The sequence below is a fragment of the Cottoperca gobio genome, chromosome 14 (assembly GCF_900634415.1).
Source record: "Cottoperca gobio chromosome 14, fCotGob3.1, whole genome shotgun sequence".
NCBI classification, from domain to species: Eukaryota; Metazoa; Chordata; class Actinopteri; order Perciformes; family Bovichtidae; genus Cottoperca; species Cottoperca gobio.
In genome coordinates, this window is record NC_041368.1 from 3,003,820 (window position 1) to 3,027,017 (window position 23,198).

The 23,198-nt window shown below is 40.6% G+C and overlaps 1 protein-coding gene across 3 annotated transcripts; it reads right to left on the bottom strand.

The window, feature by feature from the left end:
- Positions 1–1,188: 1,188 nt before the first annotated feature.
- On the bottom strand, positions 1,189–22,812 carry sim2 (SIM bHLH transcription factor 2). 3 transcript variants are annotated; one of them, XM_029449049.1, is made up of 12 exons: positions 22,063–22,812; positions 15,633–15,715; positions 12,815–12,904; positions 12,485–12,593; positions 11,536–11,621; positions 8,793–8,992; positions 8,342–8,448; positions 4,974–5,121; positions 4,735–4,888; positions 4,183–4,507; positions 2,329–2,781; positions 1,189–1,304 (listed from the first exon to the last, which is right to left on the bottom strand). In XM_029449049.1, the coding sequence occupies exons 1-12, from the start codon at positions 22,301–22,303 to the stop codon at positions 1,210–1,212; spliced, it is 2,091 nt and encodes a 696-aa protein (XP_029304909.1). In that variant the 5' UTR covers positions 22,304–22,812; the 3' UTR covers positions 1,189–1,209. The 3 variants fall into 3 exon arrangements, with proteins under 3 accessions (XP_029304909.1, XP_029304908.1, XP_029304907.1); XM_029449048.1 differs by lacking the exon at positions 1,189–1,304 and having other exon boundaries at positions 1,376–2,781; positions 4,183–4,504; XM_029449047.1 differs by lacking the exon at positions 1,189–1,304 and having other exon boundaries at positions 1,376–2,781.
- Between the last annotated feature and the right edge of the window lie 386 nt (positions 22,813–23,198).

A 23,198-nucleotide genomic window follows, 5' to 3' on the forward strand; every position in this document is an offset into this window, starting at 1 on the left:
TGACCATTAGAGATTGAAGCTTCCTATGAACTGATGGGATAATGGTGAATAATGAGGAGGTTGCCAAAAACTCGCAATAGCAAAGTATGTATTTGGGTCCCTCATGTATCTTTCTTAATGCACATGAATAACCCCTAAATTGTTACTTTGATACAGGGTTAGGTTAGGTTATCAACACTCACTCAAATAACTTTACATTCAATTTTCCACAAATTTGAGAAAAATGTATTATGGTAAATACATTGAAGAAAACTACTTTACCACTGAACTGCAGAGGAGACCATAGAACATCCTGAGGCTTTGACTAGCAGACACTTTGCCCCTGCTGCAACTTGACACCGTGCTCTGTTTGTGTTTGTATATGTGGTGCTGCAGTGTGTGTGTGTGTGTGTGTGTGTGTGTGTGTGTGTGTGTGTGTGTGAGAGAGGGATTATTTCTCTGAGGTCCGTCCCACAGCTACTTGAGGACACTTCATTTGTCTTCAGCACCCGGGCCTCCTGGCTCATCCTCTCCAGATGAAGTGAAAATGTCAAAGGAAACACGCAAACAGCTGGAAGTGGACGCAGCGCTGTGCTTCATAACAACCTCAGTCCTCCTCCACTTTCCTGTCTCTCACACACGGCACGCTAATATGGAAGTCATCACGGTTACAGGATGTTCTGCAGTAAGTGTTTTCATACCATGAATGAGCAGGTTCTCTGTAAAATACTTAAAGAAAGCCCATTTACTCCGTCTGGATTATCCGCTCTCTCACATGCATGACCTCACTGTGACTGAGTTAGCATAATGTAAGGAGAATATTTGAGCATGTGATTCCAGTATTAAAGATAATACACATATTTATTACAGTTGCTAGAGAGATTATTTATTTTATATTATTTTGCAAAACTAAATCATATAAATAGGATTGCTTTTGACACAGAACAAAAAAGTGATAACAAAAATAAAAAATAAATGATTGTATAATGATGTGTTCCCTTTATGTCATTATTTAGTAGAAGCACATTTGGCAACAGATGCAGCCTGTGGATAAATCTCTATAAGCTTTACTCTTTCAGACTCTGCAATCTGTCTTCTTTCTACAAAACTGTTGAACTCTGTAAAGTTGTTTTCTCTCATACAATACATACAATGATACCAATATAACCTTCCTTTCTGAAAGCGACACTGATTCTGTCTTTTTATTAGCTGCAAGCAAACACGGACTCCTCACGTCAGCCACAGTCTCGTGATTCTTGTTTTAGTGAAGTCACCGTGTTCGCAGAGAGCCGTGTCATCATAACCAGTAGAACCCAAGGCCAGAGCTATGGAAATAAAACCCAAGTTACAATAAACCACAGTTTTTGTTAAAAATAAACCTATTTTATTGTTGACATCTATTTGCCATCTCAGTCACAGAGTTGAGTGTTATGCCTTAAGGTTTACATAATACTGAACACTTCCTAGTCTGCCCACTATATAGCACCATGTTTGAAATGTGTTCATGCTTGATAAGTGATTTAAGTTATGCAATACATATATAATGTTGAACTTTTATTTTAGGAGTTGTACTGGAGGCTTGCAGCTGCTCTGCTGTGGATGCAGCTCATCATATACATATGCATCTCCTTTATACTACACTGGCTGTAGTGCAGGAGCTGCAAATATGTTACTGTTTGTTTGCCCAAAATGATATGGCACTTTCATTTTCAAAAAGTCATCAAAAGTTGATCAAGGTTTTGAGAGATTTTAAGTTTATTGATGTATGCTTGGCATCACTATGAAACATCCTTCTTCATTCAAAACTTCTTTTCCACTTTCATCGCTGATACTCACATTCTGTGTAAGGTATTCTGAGCCAGCACAGAGTCGGAGATCCTCACACACTTACTCAATATTAATACTTCAGATCTTTCTCTACCAAGTTATACAAGCTATTTCCATGTACAAATATTAAAATAAAAAAACTTAATTTTCTTTGAGAACGAAACTAGGTTCAAATCATATGTATAAGAAGCTTACAGCTGTAATGTCCTGTTGTGTGTCAAACTATCCTGCAGGAGTGCAAAAGAGATGTATCAAACTGAAGTGACCCTGGCTGCAGTCTTTGAAGCAGTCAGAGTTATGGCTTAAGAATGTCCTGAGCTTCTGTCCTGGGTCACCTCTCATTTGTGATGATAACGGAAGTGCCGATGTAATGTGGGATCTCTCTGTGGCTCTCAGGCGACGAGCCGGAGCTATGGCCGTCTGTTACGTGGCTCAGTGTGGTAAAAGGGGGGGCTTTAATAGAACCGTGTTTACCCAAGACCTTATGAAAGTTCAAAGACATGTATGGAGCTTGGGCCATACCTATCAACATTCTCCTGTCCTCCTCAGCAGCCCCATCAGCATGTTGTGGATACCCTGCAGCTGTGTGGCTGTAGGGAGCCTCCATCATACACAGCCTCCTCCTCTGCTCCAGAGCCATCTGCACAGGGAGAGGCTGGCCTGCATTGTGCAGCGAGCCACCCTGCTCACCTTTACCCAGCACCAGGCCGCTGAGCAGAGGACAGGCAAGGGCTCGGTCGCCTCGAGCTACCTCAACCCCTCTTGCATTATGTTGGACCTCCTGGCTTAAAGGCTTACTGTCCTTGGTGGCATGAGGACGGGGGTGTCGACAATCCTCAGACACCTCGCTGTGGACAAGTGTGTAATGTTCGTAGGGTTCTTCCTTCAGCCTGTTGGTAGAATGTGGGTTTGTGCTGCTGGAACAATCATGGTAGATCTCATCGTGGAACCTACGGTCAGCTGCCAGCACGGGGCCTGGTGAGGGAAACAACATTCAGCAGCTTAAATTACACCTGAATTTCTGATGAAAGAGAGAGGAGGCAGCATCAGGAGCGTACAGAGTTCAGAGACGTATTTATTTTATAAAATGGCAGGCAGTGGGTTTCTAAATCAGAAGAGATACAAAAATGTATGTTAAGTTGTGATTCAATGTCAATAGCCATGTCCAGGTCCATCTCCATGTCCGCCAAAATATGACATATCTACTGAAATTAGCAATCTAACTGACAGTTCCGCTGTGTCTGGTCTTGTAATACCACTTGTTCCTCTAGAGGTGATAGTGTGACGTCTGACGGAGGCGGCTGCTGAATGCTGACCTCTCTCCTCCCCCGGCGGGCTGCTCCCCTGGCTGCGCCGCCGGTTCTGCCACTTTGGATTTAGTCCAATAAACAAACTGACGTAACGTTACACGGAGTACAGCCCCACAGTTAACATCAGTGCCCAGTAAACACAGATGATCAGCTCCACATGAAGATTATAAAACAGCAGTTTTCTGACCGGCTCTCTTGGTTGAACTTTGGTATTCTTGCCCTGCTGACTGACTAAGAGGCTTTACACAAGAGTCAATGCAATACGCAATATAAAGAATAAATTAGAATATAATAAATATGCCAAACTACTACAACTAAAATATATACATTAGTGATTATCTTGGATACAGATGCCAGTGATGGAGGCATTGGTGTAGTCTTGTCGCAGGAGGTTAATGGTGCCGATTATGTTGTAGCATATGCCACCACTAAGAAGGAGCTCCTCAGTATGGTGACATTTACAAAATACTTTAAGCACTACTTGTTGGGGAAGGAGTTTATACTGTGTACTCACTGTAGCTCTCTCAGGTGGCTACACAACTGTCAGGGCTCAGAAGGACAGCTGACTAGGTGGGTTGAGCAGTTGGCTAGTTTCCAATATAAGATCATCCGTAGGCCTGGAAAAGCACATACCAATGCAGATGCTCTTTCTAGACTGCCCACTTTTGTAGGTAAAGTTGACATTCTGGGCCCTTTGCCAGAGATAGTTGGTAAGAATAAATATATTCTGGTGAAAGAGACTATTTTGCAAAATGGACAGAAGCTTTCCCCCTGCCCAACAGGAGGCCTTCACCATTGCTAATAGTGCAAAAGCCAACTTTCTGACTGCTGTGGTAGAAGGACATTATTTTCCTCCAGGCAGTTTGGAGTTGACCAGTGATTCTAAGATTCTAACAGATAGCGGCTAGTAGTTTTTTCGGTCACAGGTATCACCACCTTTGTGTAATGGAAATACCAGAGCTGTTTTGCAGTACAGGCAACAAACAAACACATCTACAGAATGTACAATTGGCTCTTAATGAGGTTTAATTGTGGTAACTTAAATTTAGTTAGATAAAGAGTGTACCTGTGTATTTGTTGGGTGCGGCGGGGCTGCTGATGTTCCACCCAACAGACCCTCTGCTGTGCAGGGAGCCAATGATCTGCTGAGCCAGCTGAGAGGACGGACCTGAGCTGGGCAGCTGGCTCTGAGCATCCAGATGCCGGTGATTGTAAGGGTAGTGCAGGGTCAGGTTGTAAGTGGGGCCACAGGATACCTGGCCTGCTTCAGGACTCAAGCTGGAGCTCTTCTCCCTGCAGGGGGTCAGTGGGTACTGGGATCTCTCCTTCCACACCCCCCTCTGTGGGGAGCAGTTTGAGCGGTCTGGCTGGAGGAGGCCAGCAGCCTGCTGCTATCCATAAACAAATACAAAACAGCATACAGATGGTTACTGAAACAAAACTACTGCTGCAAACACACTTCTGTGTTTGCAGCAGAACTTAGTTACATTCTCAAGATCTGAATTACATGCTTAAGATGATGTTATTTTCTTTAAGATGGGGCTCAAAACATTTTCCATCATAACTGTTTGAAAACATTCCCCTTTAGTTTAGTCAGTAAGCCAAGTGAAAGTCCCACCTCAGGATAGGGAGCTGCTCTTAGTTTGGTCTTCATCTTGACTGCTTTGGTTCTGAGTTGTTTACGGGGGTCCTGAGTGGAAGCAAGACTGAGAGCAGGCTTACTGGCTCGACTCTGGTCTTCAGATAACTGCAGCTCCCTGCATTCGGTGTCACTGTGTGCAAACAAGCAGGCACTGTGTATGTTTATACTGGTTTAACTGGAGGTTTCAAATCGACAGGGGGAAGGCACCTACTCACGTGAGGACGTAGTTCACACTGACAATACAGTGAGGTCTGGAGGAGCGGCTGTTGTGGACAATGGTGGCGTAACTCTGCACCCACACCCATCCTCCATGCTTTGATAACATGCGGTAGTATTTAGTGGTGACCTGCCCTTTCACCAGTACTACAGGAAACACAAAGTTCAGGATCAAACAGAAACATTGTCAAATCTGACCTCGGACCCTAAGAGTCACACAGGAAGGGCCTCTTTTTATAACCAGCATTATGCAACGGTCATTCAAAAAAAGAAAAAGAGAAATTCACAACGAACTGTAACTTGGGGGCAGCAGAAACAAGCTGTGAACAAAACATTGACATTTTATCTTTTTAGTTTATATGGCAAGCTTTAGAGATGCACTAATTTCGAACTATACACAAACCTTTTGTTACTTTTCTTTAGTGAAAAATTCAACTGTAGGTTCATACTGTATCTATCAGAGAAGAATCAGAGATAATATGATTACATATACTATGTGTATTTAGGCCTATTATAGAGAATCAACTGTTTATTATCTGACACTATGTATTTATTTATAAATAAATAAAAATCTTGGTCCTCAGTTCTTCCCGAAAAGGTCACAAAACTCTACTTTAAGGCAACTTGCAAATTTACTTTATCGGTCACAACATCAGCCAGTTCCTAGTATTCTGTTGCCTGCTCTGTTTTCCTTGCAATGTACAAACTAAAATGTACATTTCCATCACCCGACCATCCCTGTCCACCTTCTCACCTGTTACCCATTTCCTTCATTGGTCTTGCAGTATATATAACAGCAAATTTCCACTTTTTGCCAGATTGTCTAGTTTGCATAGACCCTAGCATTTCAACCTTTCTTCTCCCAGCTCACTGGTAGAGCTAGGGACTGGGCTACTGCGAATGGGAGTGAGAATGTGCCGTCTGTTCCTCAGAGAAGCTATTCACCTCCAAACTCAAGAACGTTTTTCGATTATGCCACTCCGTGAAGTGAGACAGCTCAAGGTCTGTTTAAACTGGTTCAAGGAGGGAGAAGCGTCACCGACCATTCCATTGGATTCCAAACAGTAGCAGCTGAGAGTAAATGGGATTCTCTTTCTCTCAACCATGCCTTCTATATTGGTCTAACTGACGTCATTGCAGATGAACTGGCGGCCTCCCTCGGACATGGACACTCTGATCGCCCTCGCCATACAGGAAAGTAACAGGCATGTCTGTCAGCCTCTGAGGTCTGCCACGCTTGCCACCCTCTTCCCCGGCTTTACTCCAGCCTTGCATCGACTATCGACGTCTCAATGACACCACAGTCAAGAACATGTACCCTCTCCCACTAATCTCTTCTGCCTTTGAATTGCTTCAAGGGGCTACCGTATTTGCAGACTTGACCTCAGAAACGCATATCATCTTTTATGTATCAGGGAGGGGGATAAATGGAAGACTGATGATTATGAGTATTTGGTCATGCTATTTGGGATTAAAGGAACGCACATTCTTTTTTCCAGTTTTTGGTGAATAACATCTTCAAAGACCTGCTCAATTCCTGTGTGTTTGTCTATCTCAATGATCTACTAATCTCCAAGTCCAAGCAGAATCATGTGCAGCATGTGCGATGCATTCTCCAGAGGCTTCTTAAGAGGCTGTCAAGGTCGAGAACTGTGAATTCCATGTCTCAGAGTTGTCATTCCTGGGGTTTGTCGTCAAATAAACAGTTTCCAGATGGATCCTGCCAAAGTCAAGGCAGTCTTATGGCCAATTCATACTTTCTGCGTCTGCATGTCCACAAGGCCACAAATGTATTTGTTGAACTCCTGGCAAACATCTTAACAACACCGTACCAACTGGAATGGAGTGTAGGACCGATGCAAACCCTCAATTGTAGTATGAATGGAATCTTAAGCACGTCTGCATTACCTTAGCTGTCCGCAGATGCGGAAGGTATGTATGAACCTTTGGACTGGCCCATCCCCTCCACTGACAAGTAGCTAAAGCGCTTCCTGAGCTTCACCAATTTTGGTTTATCTAGCGGTTTATCAGGAATTACAGCTATGTGGCCACTCCTTTCATGGCCCTCATCAACATCTCACTCTCCTTACGCCCAAAGTTCAAGAACGTCAAACCTGATGCCCTCTTTCACCACTTCCAATCTAAAAATTCTTCTCTTTTTTCTTCCACCTGCTTCGTAGGTTCCATCACCTAGGCAATAAAGGAAAAGGTAAAACAAGCTCAGTCTGGCTTTCCTGCTCCCAGTGCCCACTAACTGTCAATTTGGGCCAGCTAACCTCCACTCCCAGGTTCTGTAATGGGGTAACTCTTCTTGGCTGGCCTGCCATCCAAGTGTCACACCAATCCTGCGACAATGTTTCTGGTGGACCTCAATGGAGTAAGTCACCAGGGAGTTTGGTGCAGTTTATTTAATCTGCCCTAAGCACAAACACTCATGCCAGGCTTCCGGTTCCCTTCTCCAAATGAAGCAGCTTAATTTTTGTTGAACCATGTTTTTAGCATGCAGGGTGTCATTGTCTCTGAGGGCCCGCAATTACCTCTCGGTTCTGGAATAAGTTTTGTAGCCTCATTGGAGTCACCGTCAGCCTGTCCTACCAGCTTTCTACCCTCAATGTTCCAGACCGAACATTTGAACCAGAGACAGGTCTGTGTGGCCTCTCTTCTCTCAACCTATATGGAGAACCATTACACTCTTCTTCGAACCTCTGACGCTACCAAGAGAGCAGCAAACGTTGCTGTATTCTTGCTCCCTGGAACAGAACAACTGGTTCTCCACTTGGGACTTACTTTCTCAGAGTGGAGTCCAGGAAGTTGGCTCTACAGTCTTATTCGTCTTTTCCCTATCTCCAAGTTAATCAACCTAACTGCAGTCCGCCTCTGTTTTCCTCGCTCCATTGGGATCCACCCGACATTCCACGTCTCCCGGCTCAAGCCAATCAAGGAGAGCTTGCTTCATTCCTTTGTTTGCCTTTTCTGTTTTCCATATTATATTAACTCTCCTGTCATTTCAGATGCAGCCACTCCCCTGTCCTGCAGTAAACCCTTCTACTGCCAAACCCATCACCTGACCATCCCCACTGACTTGCTCTCCTGTTACTGTTCATCAGGATCCAATCTAATCTACACACACTCACACACCGATGGCTATGCCTTTGGGAGTAAGCGATTACTCGACGACCTGCTACCTCCTGAACCAAAGTTGTTGTAAACCCTGTTTAATTGTATCTTCTGCCTGTGAGTCATATTATGGGGTTCAAGCTTGCTGTTTTTCTGAACCATTACATTATTCATTTATTCATTGTTGATTTGTAACTGAACTTTGACTTACCCTCCCATCCAAGTCTGACTAAGGATTTTGAGAACTCACATAAATGGTGAGCATAGCGTAGATGGAAAACGTCACAGGCGTGGATGTGGTGGTAGAGAGTCTTCTCTATCAGGTCCTGAGGCTCATAGCCTGTCAGCTCTGCCACCCTAGCTCCAGCACACAGGACAGAGGGCACAAGCTAACAGTCAGTGGTCAATTTGGACATCAGTGTGCTCAAGTGCATTATAATGTTATGTTAACAATTCAACAGTCCACATATTATAAAACAGCTAACTATTTCATATTGTGTAGATATTTTTATATTCTTAGAACAAGTTATCGTATGCATGTGTTGTATAAAGGGTTTATTTGTTAATACAAATGATTCTTTTAGTTTGTTTTCTGATTATTTATGATAGTTTTTTAATCATTTTATATTCCATACGGGAATCATCATGATCTCATGGCTTTCATCTTTCTTTCCACCTGCTCGGTAAAGCGGCTCTGCTACCTTGTGTCCAAGAAAATTAGTTTTAAGTCCAGGCTGGCCCGGAACATGAACATGTTGCTGTGGAGTTTGATCTCGGTGATACCACTGGGGGGCAGGGAGTGACCGACTGCCACCAGACCCACAGTCTGATAACTGGATTCATACAGCGTCATGTCCATCATGTACTGACGCACTTTCAAGTAGCCGCTGCAGTGGATAACCTGGGAAACCACAGCATGACATAAATGTCATTACACATTTACATATTCAAAGGAATTCAGAGTGACATAAACAGTTAAAAGGGTTTGTACCAAAAACAAGATCCTGGTACTTTCCAAACCAGATTGCACTATATTCATATTAATTCATATTGCTTTACTATGCAACAACTGCTACCAATTGACCCTGGACTGTGCAGCTCTTGCTATATTATCCAACCATGATCACAATACACATTGGCAGATTCCTGTACACATTCCCAAATCTCAGTATGTATGTATATTTTTTTTTACACATTTACAAATCTGATTATGCAGATACGGATTAAGTAGTTAAGTATTAAATAGTTCTGCTAAAAAATGTCCCCATAGTCATGTCTTTGCTAAAGGCCCTGTCACACATATCTGTATGACAGAAACGTATGCCGGCGCATATGAAGATTTGAGTCCAAATACGTCCAACTTTTCATCGGATCGGAAAAGTGAACATATACAGATACAAGTACTTGTAAGTACAAGTACTTACAAGTACTTACAAGTACTACTTGTAAGGTACAAGTAGTATTCGTTAAGAACAGGTGGTGTTAGGCTGGGGTGCGTTGATATAAGGTAAGGTATAAGTAGTATTCGTTAAGAGCAGGCGGTGTTACACTGGGGTGCGTTGATATAAGGTAAGGTACAAGTAGTATTCGTTAAGAGCAGGCGGTGTTACGCTGGGGTGCGTTTATATAAGGTAAGGTATAAGTAGTATTCGTTAAGAGCTCACTGTGTTACACTGGGGTGCGTTGTTGAACGCTGATGTTTTGAGCATGTTCAAAATTACTGGACGTACCCGACGTGTGCTTCATAAGATATGCAGACGTTACGTTAGACATACGTGAATACGGAAGATGTACGTGAATATTTACCTACGTAAATATAGTACGTAAATACCTATGTGAATACCGACGTGACTACGTTAGAGGTACGTTAGGCTACGTCGGCTGACGGTGAATCCTTCAACCAATGTATTGATAACGAGTGGATACCCTATTCCTACCCTATGTTAACATGATGCCTGACGACGGAGTAACTTATTAAACGTGTTTCTACAGTACAGCTAGCGTTGAGCATTTTAGCCGTTCTCCAGCATCAGCATGACATGAACCAAATGGCACTTTTCCAGCTCCGTTGGCCAGACGCTCTGATACCTTTTAAATAAGTAAGTGATACTCTATCAATGTTTGACATACGTACAATAATTTGTTATGTATTCGCTATGTAAACGTCAGCTACAACACCGCTGTGGAAAAGTTGGACGTACTTGGACTGAATTCTGAGCTAATTTCCATATACGCCGGCATGTTTCTGCCATACGGAACTGTGTGACAGGGCCGTATGTCTGCCGTGTTCGTCGTATAGTCAGCGTCCTTCAAACGCTCATAACTTACCTTTAATTTATATCAACCTATTGCCAATATTTCGTATGTGCCGGCATACGTTTCTATCATACGGATATGTGTGACAGGGCCTTAAGATCCACGGTTTTGTGGTTAAGTGTTTCCCTCATAACATTGTGAAGCAGAAAGAGGTCATGTTTGTGTGCTCACCTGATATGTCAGCATGTTTTTAGAAGGCTTATTAGTGCAATCACGTTAGCTAGCTAACCTGTGCTAAATCACTGTGCGGCTACGTATTATTATTTTAAAAGCTTAGTAATGTATCCACCATACAAATATATGTTTATACGTGACACTTTATGCTGCCTTTCATAATATTAGAGGCCTAGTTTAATATGCAACTCAATCTTATACACATGTCGTAGGTCGGGGGTTCTTGCTTGTGTTCCGTTGGTTGTGTGCATGTATAAACAAGCAGCTATACTCCTTTACAGTAAAAGTACTTCCAATGCATTGATCTGTCTCATAGTGCAGAGGCAAAGCCACAGTCGGCGAAAGTCACTGATGTAGCTTGTTACCTGCAGCAAACCTCTATCTTCTGAATTAAGCAAAATAGGAATGTTTTGTTACTTAAGATATTAATTGCGTTTAGCAAATACTATTTATTTTTATGACAGAACGACGTTTGTGCGATGAGGAGACAGATGGTATTTTAGACTCGTACAGAGCTTCTACAATATAAATTATAAGAACTAAATTGTTTATTATATACTAGTAACATTACCCATATTAAGATATTAGTATGTATTTAACAGCTTTACAGTACACCAGCATATACAAAGCAATGAGCCAGATATTTTCACATCCTTCATGCATCCATTTTTCTACTGGTTTGTCATAAATATGTCATTTCAAACAAGCCAACATTATTTTCATACAGGAGTGCTCGCTCTGTCTTTCTAGTCTGTAGCTACTCTTTCACCTGTTGCACAGAACATCACATGTGTGTGCTTGTAATGATTTTGATGGGTTTTATTCATTGAAGTGATTGGACACACATCGGACCAATGACTTGTTTATGTACCACTTTATGAAATGAAATCACTTCCAGACCCCTAAGTAACCATAGTAACCATGAAGTCATAATGTGTGTGTTAGAGCACCTACCTTGTATCCCCCACATGTAAGTCCTGCATTCCGTTTAGCAAGAACACACTTCATCCTCAGGAAGAAGGAGCGCTCTATTTCATACTCTGTCACACAAACACCCATTACAGACGCATTACTCACATGTGATAGTACGTTGTGTTTTTACAATACAATATCCCAGTGCTGTGGCCAACAGTAACATTTCTTACTCTTAAAATTATCAAAAATGTAGCCTTTTGTTTTTACAGACCAATATAATCAAGTGTGCACCCTACCTAGCAGCAGTAACTTGTACTGGCGCAGTAAGAGGGACCAACAGAGACATCTCTTCTCACCCTGTTGCCACCACAAGCCAGACACAAATCAGTAGCTAAAACACTCCAGAACTTCCAGCACAGTGTGTCATCTAAAATACATCTCATGAACCTAACACATTGACATTTACATGTATTTATTTTGCAGACACACTAGTCCAAAGTAACCAACGAATGAGGTACAATCCAAGCCACAAGCACAAATGTAACACTGTAAAAAGCTGCTTTACTTAATGACGGATGGATGAAGTCTGTATCGCTCCTCCTGAGGTTGGACAATCAGCCAGAAACTTTTCTCCAGCACCAAGGCAAAAGCTGACTAGGATCATTTCACGTTATATGAAACACACCGTACAGCCCATATTTATAAAATGAAGACCTCTCACTCTGTCGACTAATCCAAGAACAATGTTTTTCAAGTGTATTAATGTAATGTATGAATATATGTCTGTTTTTATGCTTGTACGGAATGTTTCTAAATTGTAAAGATTAAATAAATTACATGCACTATTATTTTGCAGACAGACAGACATACATACATACAGACAGACAGACAGACAGACAGACAGACAGACAGACAGAGACTCCTTGTTACATGTGTGTTACACCATCACATGTTCATGAGGGCCTGGACACTGAGGATCTTTAAGTACCTGGAGAGAAGTGATGGTGTGGGGGCTGGCAAAGACCCAGCACTGCTGTCATCTCATCATGGTCTGATGGGTGGATGTACTCAAATATACTGTTTCCCGTTAGCTCCACCTGCAGCACACACACATTTCCAGCATGTGCTCTTAAATGTGCTGAGTTGAGTCGTGATCAGCTACTTCACAACATAGTAATGTGTTGAGTCCATTAAAAAAATTAAATACGATTCTATTTCTGCTACATCCCAAATGTGTGTGCACATTACTTGTTATATATTACATGCTCTTATTATACTTTATGTCTTATATAATTGAGGTCAAAGAGAAAGGTCTTACCTGGGACAAGCCAAGGTGGACTGATGCTGTTTCAGAGATGTACATTATTTTTCCATCAGAGGCAACAACAAACACGAAGCCATCCAGAGTCTGAAGGAGCGGTAACAAAGTCGTTACTGTTAAACACAAACTAGTAATGTTACATATTTGTTGTTATGTAGCTATTCTGCATTAGCAATTTAACAATTTAGTTTGTGTAGACTGTAGACATTTCTTTCTTCTTTATTTATTTATTACAAAATAAAACTGTATGTGACTAAATACATTTTTTAAAGTGGGTGCAACATTGATATAAATAATGCAAAAATCATGGTAAAAATGTATAATTGCCAGTGCAAACAAACTGTAATCAATAAGCAGCTCATTTGCATTTTCTTTCACCTTCTCTGCACGCTGAGTGGTACTCTTAACTGGAATAGTGGGGAATGTGCTTTCAGTTTTTGATGCATTTTAACATGACAGGAGAAATGTATTAAATCTACTATTATATCTACTTAATTGAAATAAAATAAATAAAAATGATGAGTCTGACTTATTCAACTATATTAAACTGAAAACTACGGGTAGTGAACATTTTGCAGATAATTTATAATTCTCACATGTGTGGCATATTAAATGCATTTCATTATTAGTATTATTAGTATTTAGAGAAAGATCAGTATAATTTATTAAATCCAATTCTTAAATTGGAATAAAGAAATGTGTCAGTAATCTAAACTAGCAGCCTGCATAGTGCATGCAGCACACAATGTGTGCAAGAATTCATTATTTGAGGGTACAAATAATTTGTAAAACAACATTTCTTTAATCTGCACAAATGATCAGAAATTAGGCTCAATACATGCCAAGCAGAACTCTAAACTCTTATTCAGCCACTTTCCACCTTAACTAGACCACATGTTGTACCTCATAGCAGCAGGCCTATTGTACTTTACACTTATAATTACACAATGAGCACCTACATTTATTAAAAAGTGACAGTACCGAGTAATATCTAACAGAACTCAACTGGACCATAACAATGTCATACTGCTGAGTACAGTAATGACCAGGTTTAAGCATTTAACTATCCATTTTATTTGTAGATGAATAATAATAATTAAAAATAATGTCAAAGAAAATGTATTTCCTGGAAATGCTGAAATGTAATTATTTCTAAAATAAAGGGGGTTAAATTCACATTTGGTGTGAAAGCAAACAAGTGGAAAATGAAATATAAAAGTATGAACAGAAGCGCTGGCAGAGGTAAAGCTTATCTGTAGCGTTTTAAAACCGAAAGAAGATAATTAGTTTTACTGTTACCATGTAATAATAACTTTATTATCAGCAGTAGTTTTAACCGTGGCTGGTGGTATCAGCATGAATACAATAGTACCAGAATGTATATTTAAAGGAGGTTCCAGGCTACAGAGGTGATACCAGTACAATGAGCAGCATTGGCAGTAAAAGTGAAGTAAGTGTAGCAGCAGTGAGTCAAGTGATGTGAATACAAAATACGCGAGAGCCTGGAGGATCAGAAAGAAAGCATGATCATTGGGGGGGTTTTAGAGGCCGATCATCCACTTCTCTCATCCCCTTTAACCTCCGGGCTCTCCACGTCATGACGAAACAACCCCGTCAAGAGTTTTCCTCAGAGGAAACCTTTTACTGTCCTGAAGAGTGTCAAAAATAAATACAGCAACTTAAATATCCTGCCAAGAGCAGCTGATGACTCCTTTAGAACTGACTTCACCTTTCTGAACATGCTGGAGACATTGTTTGCGTGCGTAATAGTTTTAAATGGAAGCTCAACGATCCATAGAGTAACACTCTGCACTTGATTACCACCGCAACGCCATACATAAAATGAAAGTAGAATTTAAAATGTGTTAAGAATCACTCGGAATCGGAATGAAACAACTGGCCAGATGGTTGAAATTAAAATGACCAAAATACTATGGAACACAAAGCGGGCGGCGGGCCGGCAGGACGCGCTCTCTCTCTCTTGGCACCCAGATTGGAGTATGCCGCTGGACTGGCATTGTTGCACCCCCCACAGAGCCACTCCTCCTACTGGGGCGTCACTAAAATACCAAACCAACGCAATTGTCGAAATAAATTCAGAGCCCCTCGGGAAAATGTCAGTTCGCGGAGCTGCGTTCCTCACCAGTGCACCATATCAGAGCCCACAGTGTACATGGTGACCTGTGTGATTACCCGCAATAGACCAAAACGTTGCAAGATAACCTAGCTACATTTAAATATATGTGATCTTATTAAACATATATCTTTCCCACTGCAGGAACTTGATGATTATTATAACATAACGTGTATCCGCTGTCACTGGTTCTGCTCTTGTTTCGGGGTCGACGCGCACGCAGAGCCCTGAGTACAGTTAACGGAATATTGGTAACCATATCAGCAGCATTTCTTTTTAGTATGGTTGGTCCAACTGCTGCCTTTTTACTTAAAATACAAAAAAAATGCAAAATACATACAGTAAAACACATTTTAGACAACTTAACACTGCCTGTGCTAAATTATTTACAGTATTTAATTGTAAAATACAGCATTTCATTGTTATTTTAATGGTGCAATAATGAAGGCCCAAAATCCTTGATTGTAATTGTGGGCCTTAATATTTTGGTGTAAGGCCAGATTTAGGCTATTTGCTGCTGTTTGCTGACCCCCACTCTCATGTTGCATCACATAGCAATAGCACAGCATGCACTAGCATACAGTGATAACATTTGGCATAGAGCAGCAGTTTCATGCAGCACATCGCAGCATCCCACAGAACAGTGCAGTGACTACAGTAGTGTATGTTTCCTGTACTGACTTGTAAAAGGTGGGAACCCAGTTCTTTAGCCATGCTGTCCAGAGGACTGAACCTTGATGACTGACCCCATCCTTCACCCAGACCTACAGAGAGAGAGAGACACGGCAAGACAGTCAGGGAGACAAAGACTGACACTCCATCTATCATGCAAGACACAAATACTAATAATAACTAATAATAATTAATTAAATTGATCTTTAACCCTAAATATTCCAACCTCCACACCGACCTAACGCACTTTGAACTTCCGGAGTTACGTATCTCGCTCAAAATATTTTACAAAAACATATCAGAATATATCACAGAGCAGGTGGTACCAGGTTTGAAATTTTATGTTGTTATAATTTACATATCTTAAAATGATTTTATTAAAATTTCACAATAAAAATAAGCAAACAAACATCAATCAATCCCAGGCCACACCCATTCCACAAATGCATACATACTATCCAAGCATGAAATAAAGAAGACAAAAATACACTTTAAAATTGAAAATACAAGAAAAGGTTGCTGTACTGTTATTTTATAAAATATCTTATTCTGGCTGAAAGAGTCGTCTGCTTTAGCTGTTGGAGTTTTGTTTGTTGGAGTGTTTGTGAGATGGTCTTTGACTCCACAAAGGTTTTATGTTTTAATACTGATCCAATACTTTTCATTTTAATGCTATTCACAGTACTGGGCTCACAGTATACACTTAACTTACAACATGCCAGCGTTAACATTAACAAAGCAATGTGTATGTAACAGACAAAAGAAAAGTTATTTCATGGTTTCCTGTAATGTTTTGAAAATGTTCTATAATACTTTGTATGAAGTCCACAAACACAACTGTTGTTTTCAACAGCAGCATTTCAGAAGTGTGGTTTCTCTGCAAAATGTCACTGAAATAGACGATCATTTTAGGATGTAGATCATCACAAACCTTATGATTGTAACTGATTAAGAGCCAGCAGCTTTAATAATGATATGACAGCAAGTAAAGTAGTCCGCCTGCAGACTCTTAAATTTAACGCAGTACCTAATTTAGACAGGAACATTTTTGTATTACCCACAAATGTACCTCTATGGGCACTCCCCACCTCCGTTGTAGAGATTAGGGCCAACAAGTATTTGCAAAAGCATCTCGCCCGGTTCCCTGTTCTGATGGCTTATCCAGAGACTGAAGCCTGACAAATCCCATTGGCTTTAGTGATGCCTGACTGAGTCTGTGTGTGTGTGTCATCACGGCAAAATGTGCTCCTGGAGACTCGTACTGTAGCAGGAACTATCATAGGAGGTTTTGAGTAAGTGTTTATGTTTCTGTGTGTCTGTCTGTCTGCCTGTGGATTTTGTCACCACAATAGCGCCACAATCATGCAAAATGCGATCACAAAACTTTACAGGTATATAGTTGAGATCAAAATGAAGGTTGAGTTCGAAGATGGGTGTGGTCCGAGCAAGGGGGCCAGAAGAAGAGAGGTAGGAAGTGGGGAAGGGCCCATTGGTGCTGCCACTTTACGCCCTTGGCCCGATTTGGAGTCACAGCTGGCGTGATCCCATCATACAATGGTCTCTAGTTTACAAATATGAGCAATTCTACATGCTAAAGTAAGATGGTGAACATGGTGTTCATTATACTAGATTAGCATCCGCATGTTCAAAGCACTGCTGTACCTATAATGGCTGGAATATCTCAAACATGTTCAAGTTCTACAAATGAATTTACATTTACCTCCTTTTTATTGGGAATACCTCTAAATGTCTCTAAACCTGGACTAAATATAAATCAGCATGCAGACACACAAACAGTGGTAAGTGAGAATTCATGTTTTTACGTCATTTATTTGATTTGAATTACTTATCAACCACACCAATACTTCATTGGTCAGACTTGCTGACAGATAGTTAGCCACCAATAAAACAGTCAAACATGCAAACAAGCTATTAAGCTAACGTTTAGCCTCTTCCCAGTCAGTGACAGTGTTGCCTGCTGTGTGTGAAGAAGGATCAGATGGATGAGGATCAGTTCATGGCAATTAAGACTCACAAATAAGCTTTTACAACATCTGTGCATTTTCACTATCGTAGAGTGACGGCTAAGAAAAGACCGTGATTACAGTTCTGAAAAGGCAAATACGCTCCAAGCATCCACCACCCCGTCCTCCACACCGTTACTTTCCTTTTCTCTACATATAAAGAACATTACTTAATGCATTGGAACTGAATGTTGCCATGTATATATATATATATACATATAGCTTGGATATAAAGTCTCATGTAAAATGTCATTGTTGAAATGTCTGCTTTGTATCTGTGTCCACATCCTTGTGTCCAAAGCAAGACACGCTCACTTTCTACTCTAAGTGTAGAAGTAGAAGTAAAGAAGGACAGTCATGGACGTGCACAGTCGGTAGTTATGAAGTCCACTGCTTGGGACACAGAACTGAGACATGCTTTGTGAAACATGCCAATAGACTGAATGGCATCTCTGTTTCTTGGGATACTTTCCAGTGTACCAACCCCACTTTGTGCTTCAGGCTGAGGTAAAATAAATATACAGGTATAAAGAAGGAAAATGTATGAGAAAACAATGGGTTCTGTCATAGCCTGACTGGGAAGGACCAACATGTTAATCTAAGTGGTTTTTTCCCCCCCACAATCCATGTTGACATTCAGAGACCTTCTGAGTGTCTCATCATTAATGGGACTTATCATGGCCCAGTTAGTTCTCAGTGCTTATTCTTTAAAACGCATGTGTCACCAATGTTTTAGGATCTGTACAAGGTGTTACGCTTGACTTCTCAGTGTCAAAAGCATTTTTTTGTTTCTGTTCTGTAGTCAGCTACTGGCTGTGTGTGAGTCCCTCGCTCACTGATTTTCCAAGACACAAATGATAAAATACAGTGATAACAGTCAAAGTGCTGAAAATAAATACTGATAATGTATCACATAATGGAATATTACCAGATTATTCTAGACAAAGTGTGAACTTCTTTAAAAGCTAAATAAACACATATGTGCACACATCTATAAAATTGCCCCACATTAGGACGGAGTTTATAAAGGCAGGATCAGTGTTTTTAAAGCTCTACGAGAATATAAAGTATTTCATTTCTACGGAATCATTTCCTGCAGAGAGTTGACAGAATTTCAGAACAGTGTTTCTGCGAGGTCAGTTTGTTAAATCAATTTAGCTTTTCACATAAATTGTAATATCATATCAGAGCTGCTGGAATATTCACACTGAATTTCTGGTTGCAAAGAAAAAGGACATGAAACCACTAAAGCTCAATTATTTTTCTATTTTAGTTGGAGTGAAATGGGTATGTCCTAAATGAGCATTTTAATGAAGCAAAAGTTCTAAAGTATTAGCAGTGAAAGTATTAAGAGTAGGGTACTTATACTCTGCCCTACACCTGAAACTCTTTTAATCATGTGTGGAGGTTTTGTAAAGCTGTGGCAGGTTCAGGCCTGACTTATTCATTAGACTGATGGATCATTTAAACTGCCGCGACACATCATTTAAATATAAAACCTTAACGCATAAAACGCGAAAAATATATATTTTTATGTAAAGTCTCTGATTGCAAACGTAACTAATAAGAACTGCAGCTCTAAGGGAGGTACATGGAAATATGCAACTAAAGCACTTGTACTAATACAGTGCTTTAGTAAATACTTTATTACATCTACGAGAATGACATTATTATGGCTATGACGTGTATGCAGAATTGTGACATATATTTCAATATGTACTTTTTTGTCTTTAGTATTAAAATAACTTTTTTGAAAACCTTATAGAAAATAACTTTTTCATCCGGGAAAAAACCAGCAGAAATGTTACTGAAACAGAAACTCTTCTTAACAATACAAATGAACACAAATTAATAATGTAAATCTAATTATTCTTATCAAAATGATGTTTTAGAGCTGCTAATGAGAGATTTGGCCCAACTCGTTTGGGAATATGCTGCATTCCTGACGTTCTTCTTCTCATAATAACTCCAACAGCTTTACCAGAAAAACAAAAGTCTAAAAACATTACCAGCATAAAGTAAAACGAAATGTAATATGCAAAGACTGAGAGTCTGCAGGCTTAAACTGAAGGCCCTTCAGTTTGTCGCCGTTCAGTCCATATTTCCACTAATAGCAGTTTTTATTAAGACTATTTTTTTGTTTTGTTCTTTGTTGTGTTTTTTTTGTGGAACCATGTGAATCAAATAGCAACGAAATCAGCAGCCGAGATACAGCTACACATCGCAACAGGCCGACTCCTGTGCTGCAGGCGGATGGATCCGCTTTTCGCTCGGCTGCAGTTAAACATATCCACAATAATAAAAGCTACATTTCAGGGTAATCACCTACTTTTCAAGTGATGAAATACCTTCAGTTGTAGGACATTCTGCTGTCCCCCTGGCGGTAATATTTCATGGACCAACCTGAGGGAAAGCGTCCTGAAACAGCATTCAGGTCAGTCAGTCAATAGATTCAAACCCTAATGACGCTTGATCCACTCCAGGCTAACAACGCTACTATAACATGCACAATATGTGCAGCTAGAGATCAACGAAATGTGTGCCTTGTGTCTGATCCTATCTGTATTATCACATATAGTGTTCTTCTTCTGAGCTTTAAAACAGACGGCGAAGTCCTAATGCTTTCAATTAAGTGCTTCCGCGCCTCGAGATAACTCCAAGTTTGTTTTAGTGATTTACAGACGTTCCCATATCCCGCGGCTCTGCATTATGGAGCTTTATTGGGATTACAGGGATACAAAATAATCCACCACAAATTGGATCTATGACATGCTGTGTTCTTGTGTTTATGATCATTTCACAGGCTAATGCAGTGAGGACATGTGCAGGCCTGGTGTCGCTGAGGCGGCGCGGAGTTAGAGGTTGTGATGACGGCTTCGCTGGACTCTAACGGGTGGCCCGGCCACAGAAGGCCGTGTGTTCACTCTGACTTTATGAATGATGACAGAGAGGAAAGGCTCTGTTTTCCTGCCCTCTAACCTGCCCCAGTGTAGCTGTATGCGGCCTAATGAAATAATTCACCTTGATGAATGAGTGAGGTGGTTAAACTAGACATCAGCTTTTAATCAGAGTGGGAAAACAACTTCAACACTTCGATGACACCTTAATTAACAAAATTGGTTTAACAGCCCAAAGATTATGATTGAGTGAAGGAGCAAACTTTCACTTTTACTACTGCGAGCAGGACCCAAAGTGATTCTGCGTCACGGAAAAGAAGGCTATTCATAAATAATAGGCTTTAAAAAATAAACCGATTATTATTATTATAAGATTATTATATTTCTGACCAAACTCATAATGGAGTACAACGGTTCCAATATTTTATAGCAAGCTCTCTCAGGGAAAAGGATCAGCAAAGTAGTGTAACACTGACATTTATTTGTTATGATTGTTAAATGTGTATTTTACCTTTATTTAAATAACAATACAACAGAGCGGTATTAATAAGGCACCCATTACAAAGGCCTTATACGATATGACTTGTGGCATTATAAATGGTTCATAAATCATTTACTTTAGAATCTATTGACAAGAAAAACGTCGACCTTATCAGGTTGTGAACAAAATTTTGCTTTCCATTTAGTAGTAATGCAGTTATTTGCGCTGATAAATTATTACATGGACGTCTCACTTATAAGCTGTATTAAGCAGTAGTAAAAAATATTTATTTAACATTATTAAAGCAATACGGTATTACATACGTTTCTCCCCATAGTCCACATTTTGATGTTTTACAAACTATTTAAAAGAGATAGTGTAAAAACTCCTCCCTATTAAATGTTTAAAGACACGGAACATCCTTATTCCTCTATGTACACATGGAAAACCACAACGGAACACTATATATATATATATATATATATATATATATATATATATATATATATATATATATATATATATATATATATATATATATATATATGCTGTAGGCTCTTACGAATATATATATATATATATATTTATACCAACAAAATAGATTATTGCATAAAAGTAAGTAAATATATAGTTATTTGTACCATTTTAATGTAGTGTGGTATAAAGCCTATGGCATTAAAATAATACTAATCAAAAATGCAATGGAATCAAAAATGCAATAAACTAAAGAATATTTGACATATTTCAGTTCCGATATATTTTAATTTAATTTAAATATTTGTAATCTGATTAAGTAAAAATGGTGAATTTTTTGAAGGGGTAATTTCTACAGAATCGCTATGAATTGACTACGACTATATGCACTGCTCTATATGAAGTGTATGTTTTTCACATAGAGTAAAGATTTATATATGTCACTTTACTGTAAATTACATGTTTGCTCGTGCTCGTCAGACTCTGACATTTCAATGACCTATGGATACAGTAATAATCCTGGTGCCTGAGCGCGCAGCTCTCTGCTCGCTCAGAGTTCCTACCGTCGGGGAAGACTGCCCTCATCTTGAGGTAGCTGCTGGTCAGGCGGATGATGGAGGCCTTGTCCAGCTGGGAGGTGATGGCGGCCGGCAGAGGCAGCAGCTTGGCCAGCTCATAAAACTCTCCGTTCTCTTTCTCTCTTCGCGTCTTCGCTGCGTTCTTGCATTTTTCCTTCATCTCTGGAAGTTTCAGATAAATGATTCCTGCATAAAAGTAATTCTCCGCTGAGCTTTTTAGACTCATGTAACAAATAGGCTACATGTGTGTTACTGAGCGATGGAAAAGTGCTCCTGTAGCATCCCTAACGTCCAGGTTCCTATAAAATAAAATACAACTTTAAATAACAAGCAGGATTGTGTTATCTGAATCCAGAGGACAGACCAGGCTGCATGTGCTTCGCCGCTCAGCGCACTCCGGAAACCAGAGAATTAAGAGCACATGTCCGAACCATCCTTAAAGCTCAGCTCCCCAGCTTCACCTGTCCAACAGCAGCAGACCGAGGCGCAGAAACCCTGGCGCTGCACGCCACGTCCACTTCCCGGTGTTCTCACGGTGCTGTCACTTCTCCCGGCGTCTATGCATCCATACACACATCCAGTTTCCTGCTCGTGCACATCGCACTGGACATCGTGCAGAGACTATTGTTGTCAATGAAAAACAAAAAGAGAACTGACAGAAGTTATAAGATGCGTGTTGTAACCCAAAGTACAGAGAGCAGAGCAGCAGAACGCTGCGAACTGGACTGCTCTGAAAACCCCTCGGACCAGTTCTGCACCAGGGGAGCGCGAGCGCGCGGGGACGCGCGGCAGAAAGAGGCGCGAGAGCGAGCGAGCGCGATCGCGAGAAGCTCGAGCGGCGAGCGCGAGAGAGAGAGAGTAGAGAGAAAAGTAGCAGAGAGAGATAGAGAGAGAAGAGATGAAGGAGAGAAAAAAGAGAGAGAGCGAGAGAGAGAGAGGAGAGAGAGAGAAGAGAGAGCGAGAGAGAGAGGAGAGAGAGAGAGAGAGAGAGAGAGAGAGAGAAAAAAGAGGGAGAGAGGAGAGAAACAAGAAAAAAAAGGAGAGAGAGAGGAGAGAGAGAGAAGAGAGGAGAGAGAGAGAGAGGAGAGAAAAACAAGAAAGAGAGAGAGAGAGAGAGAGAG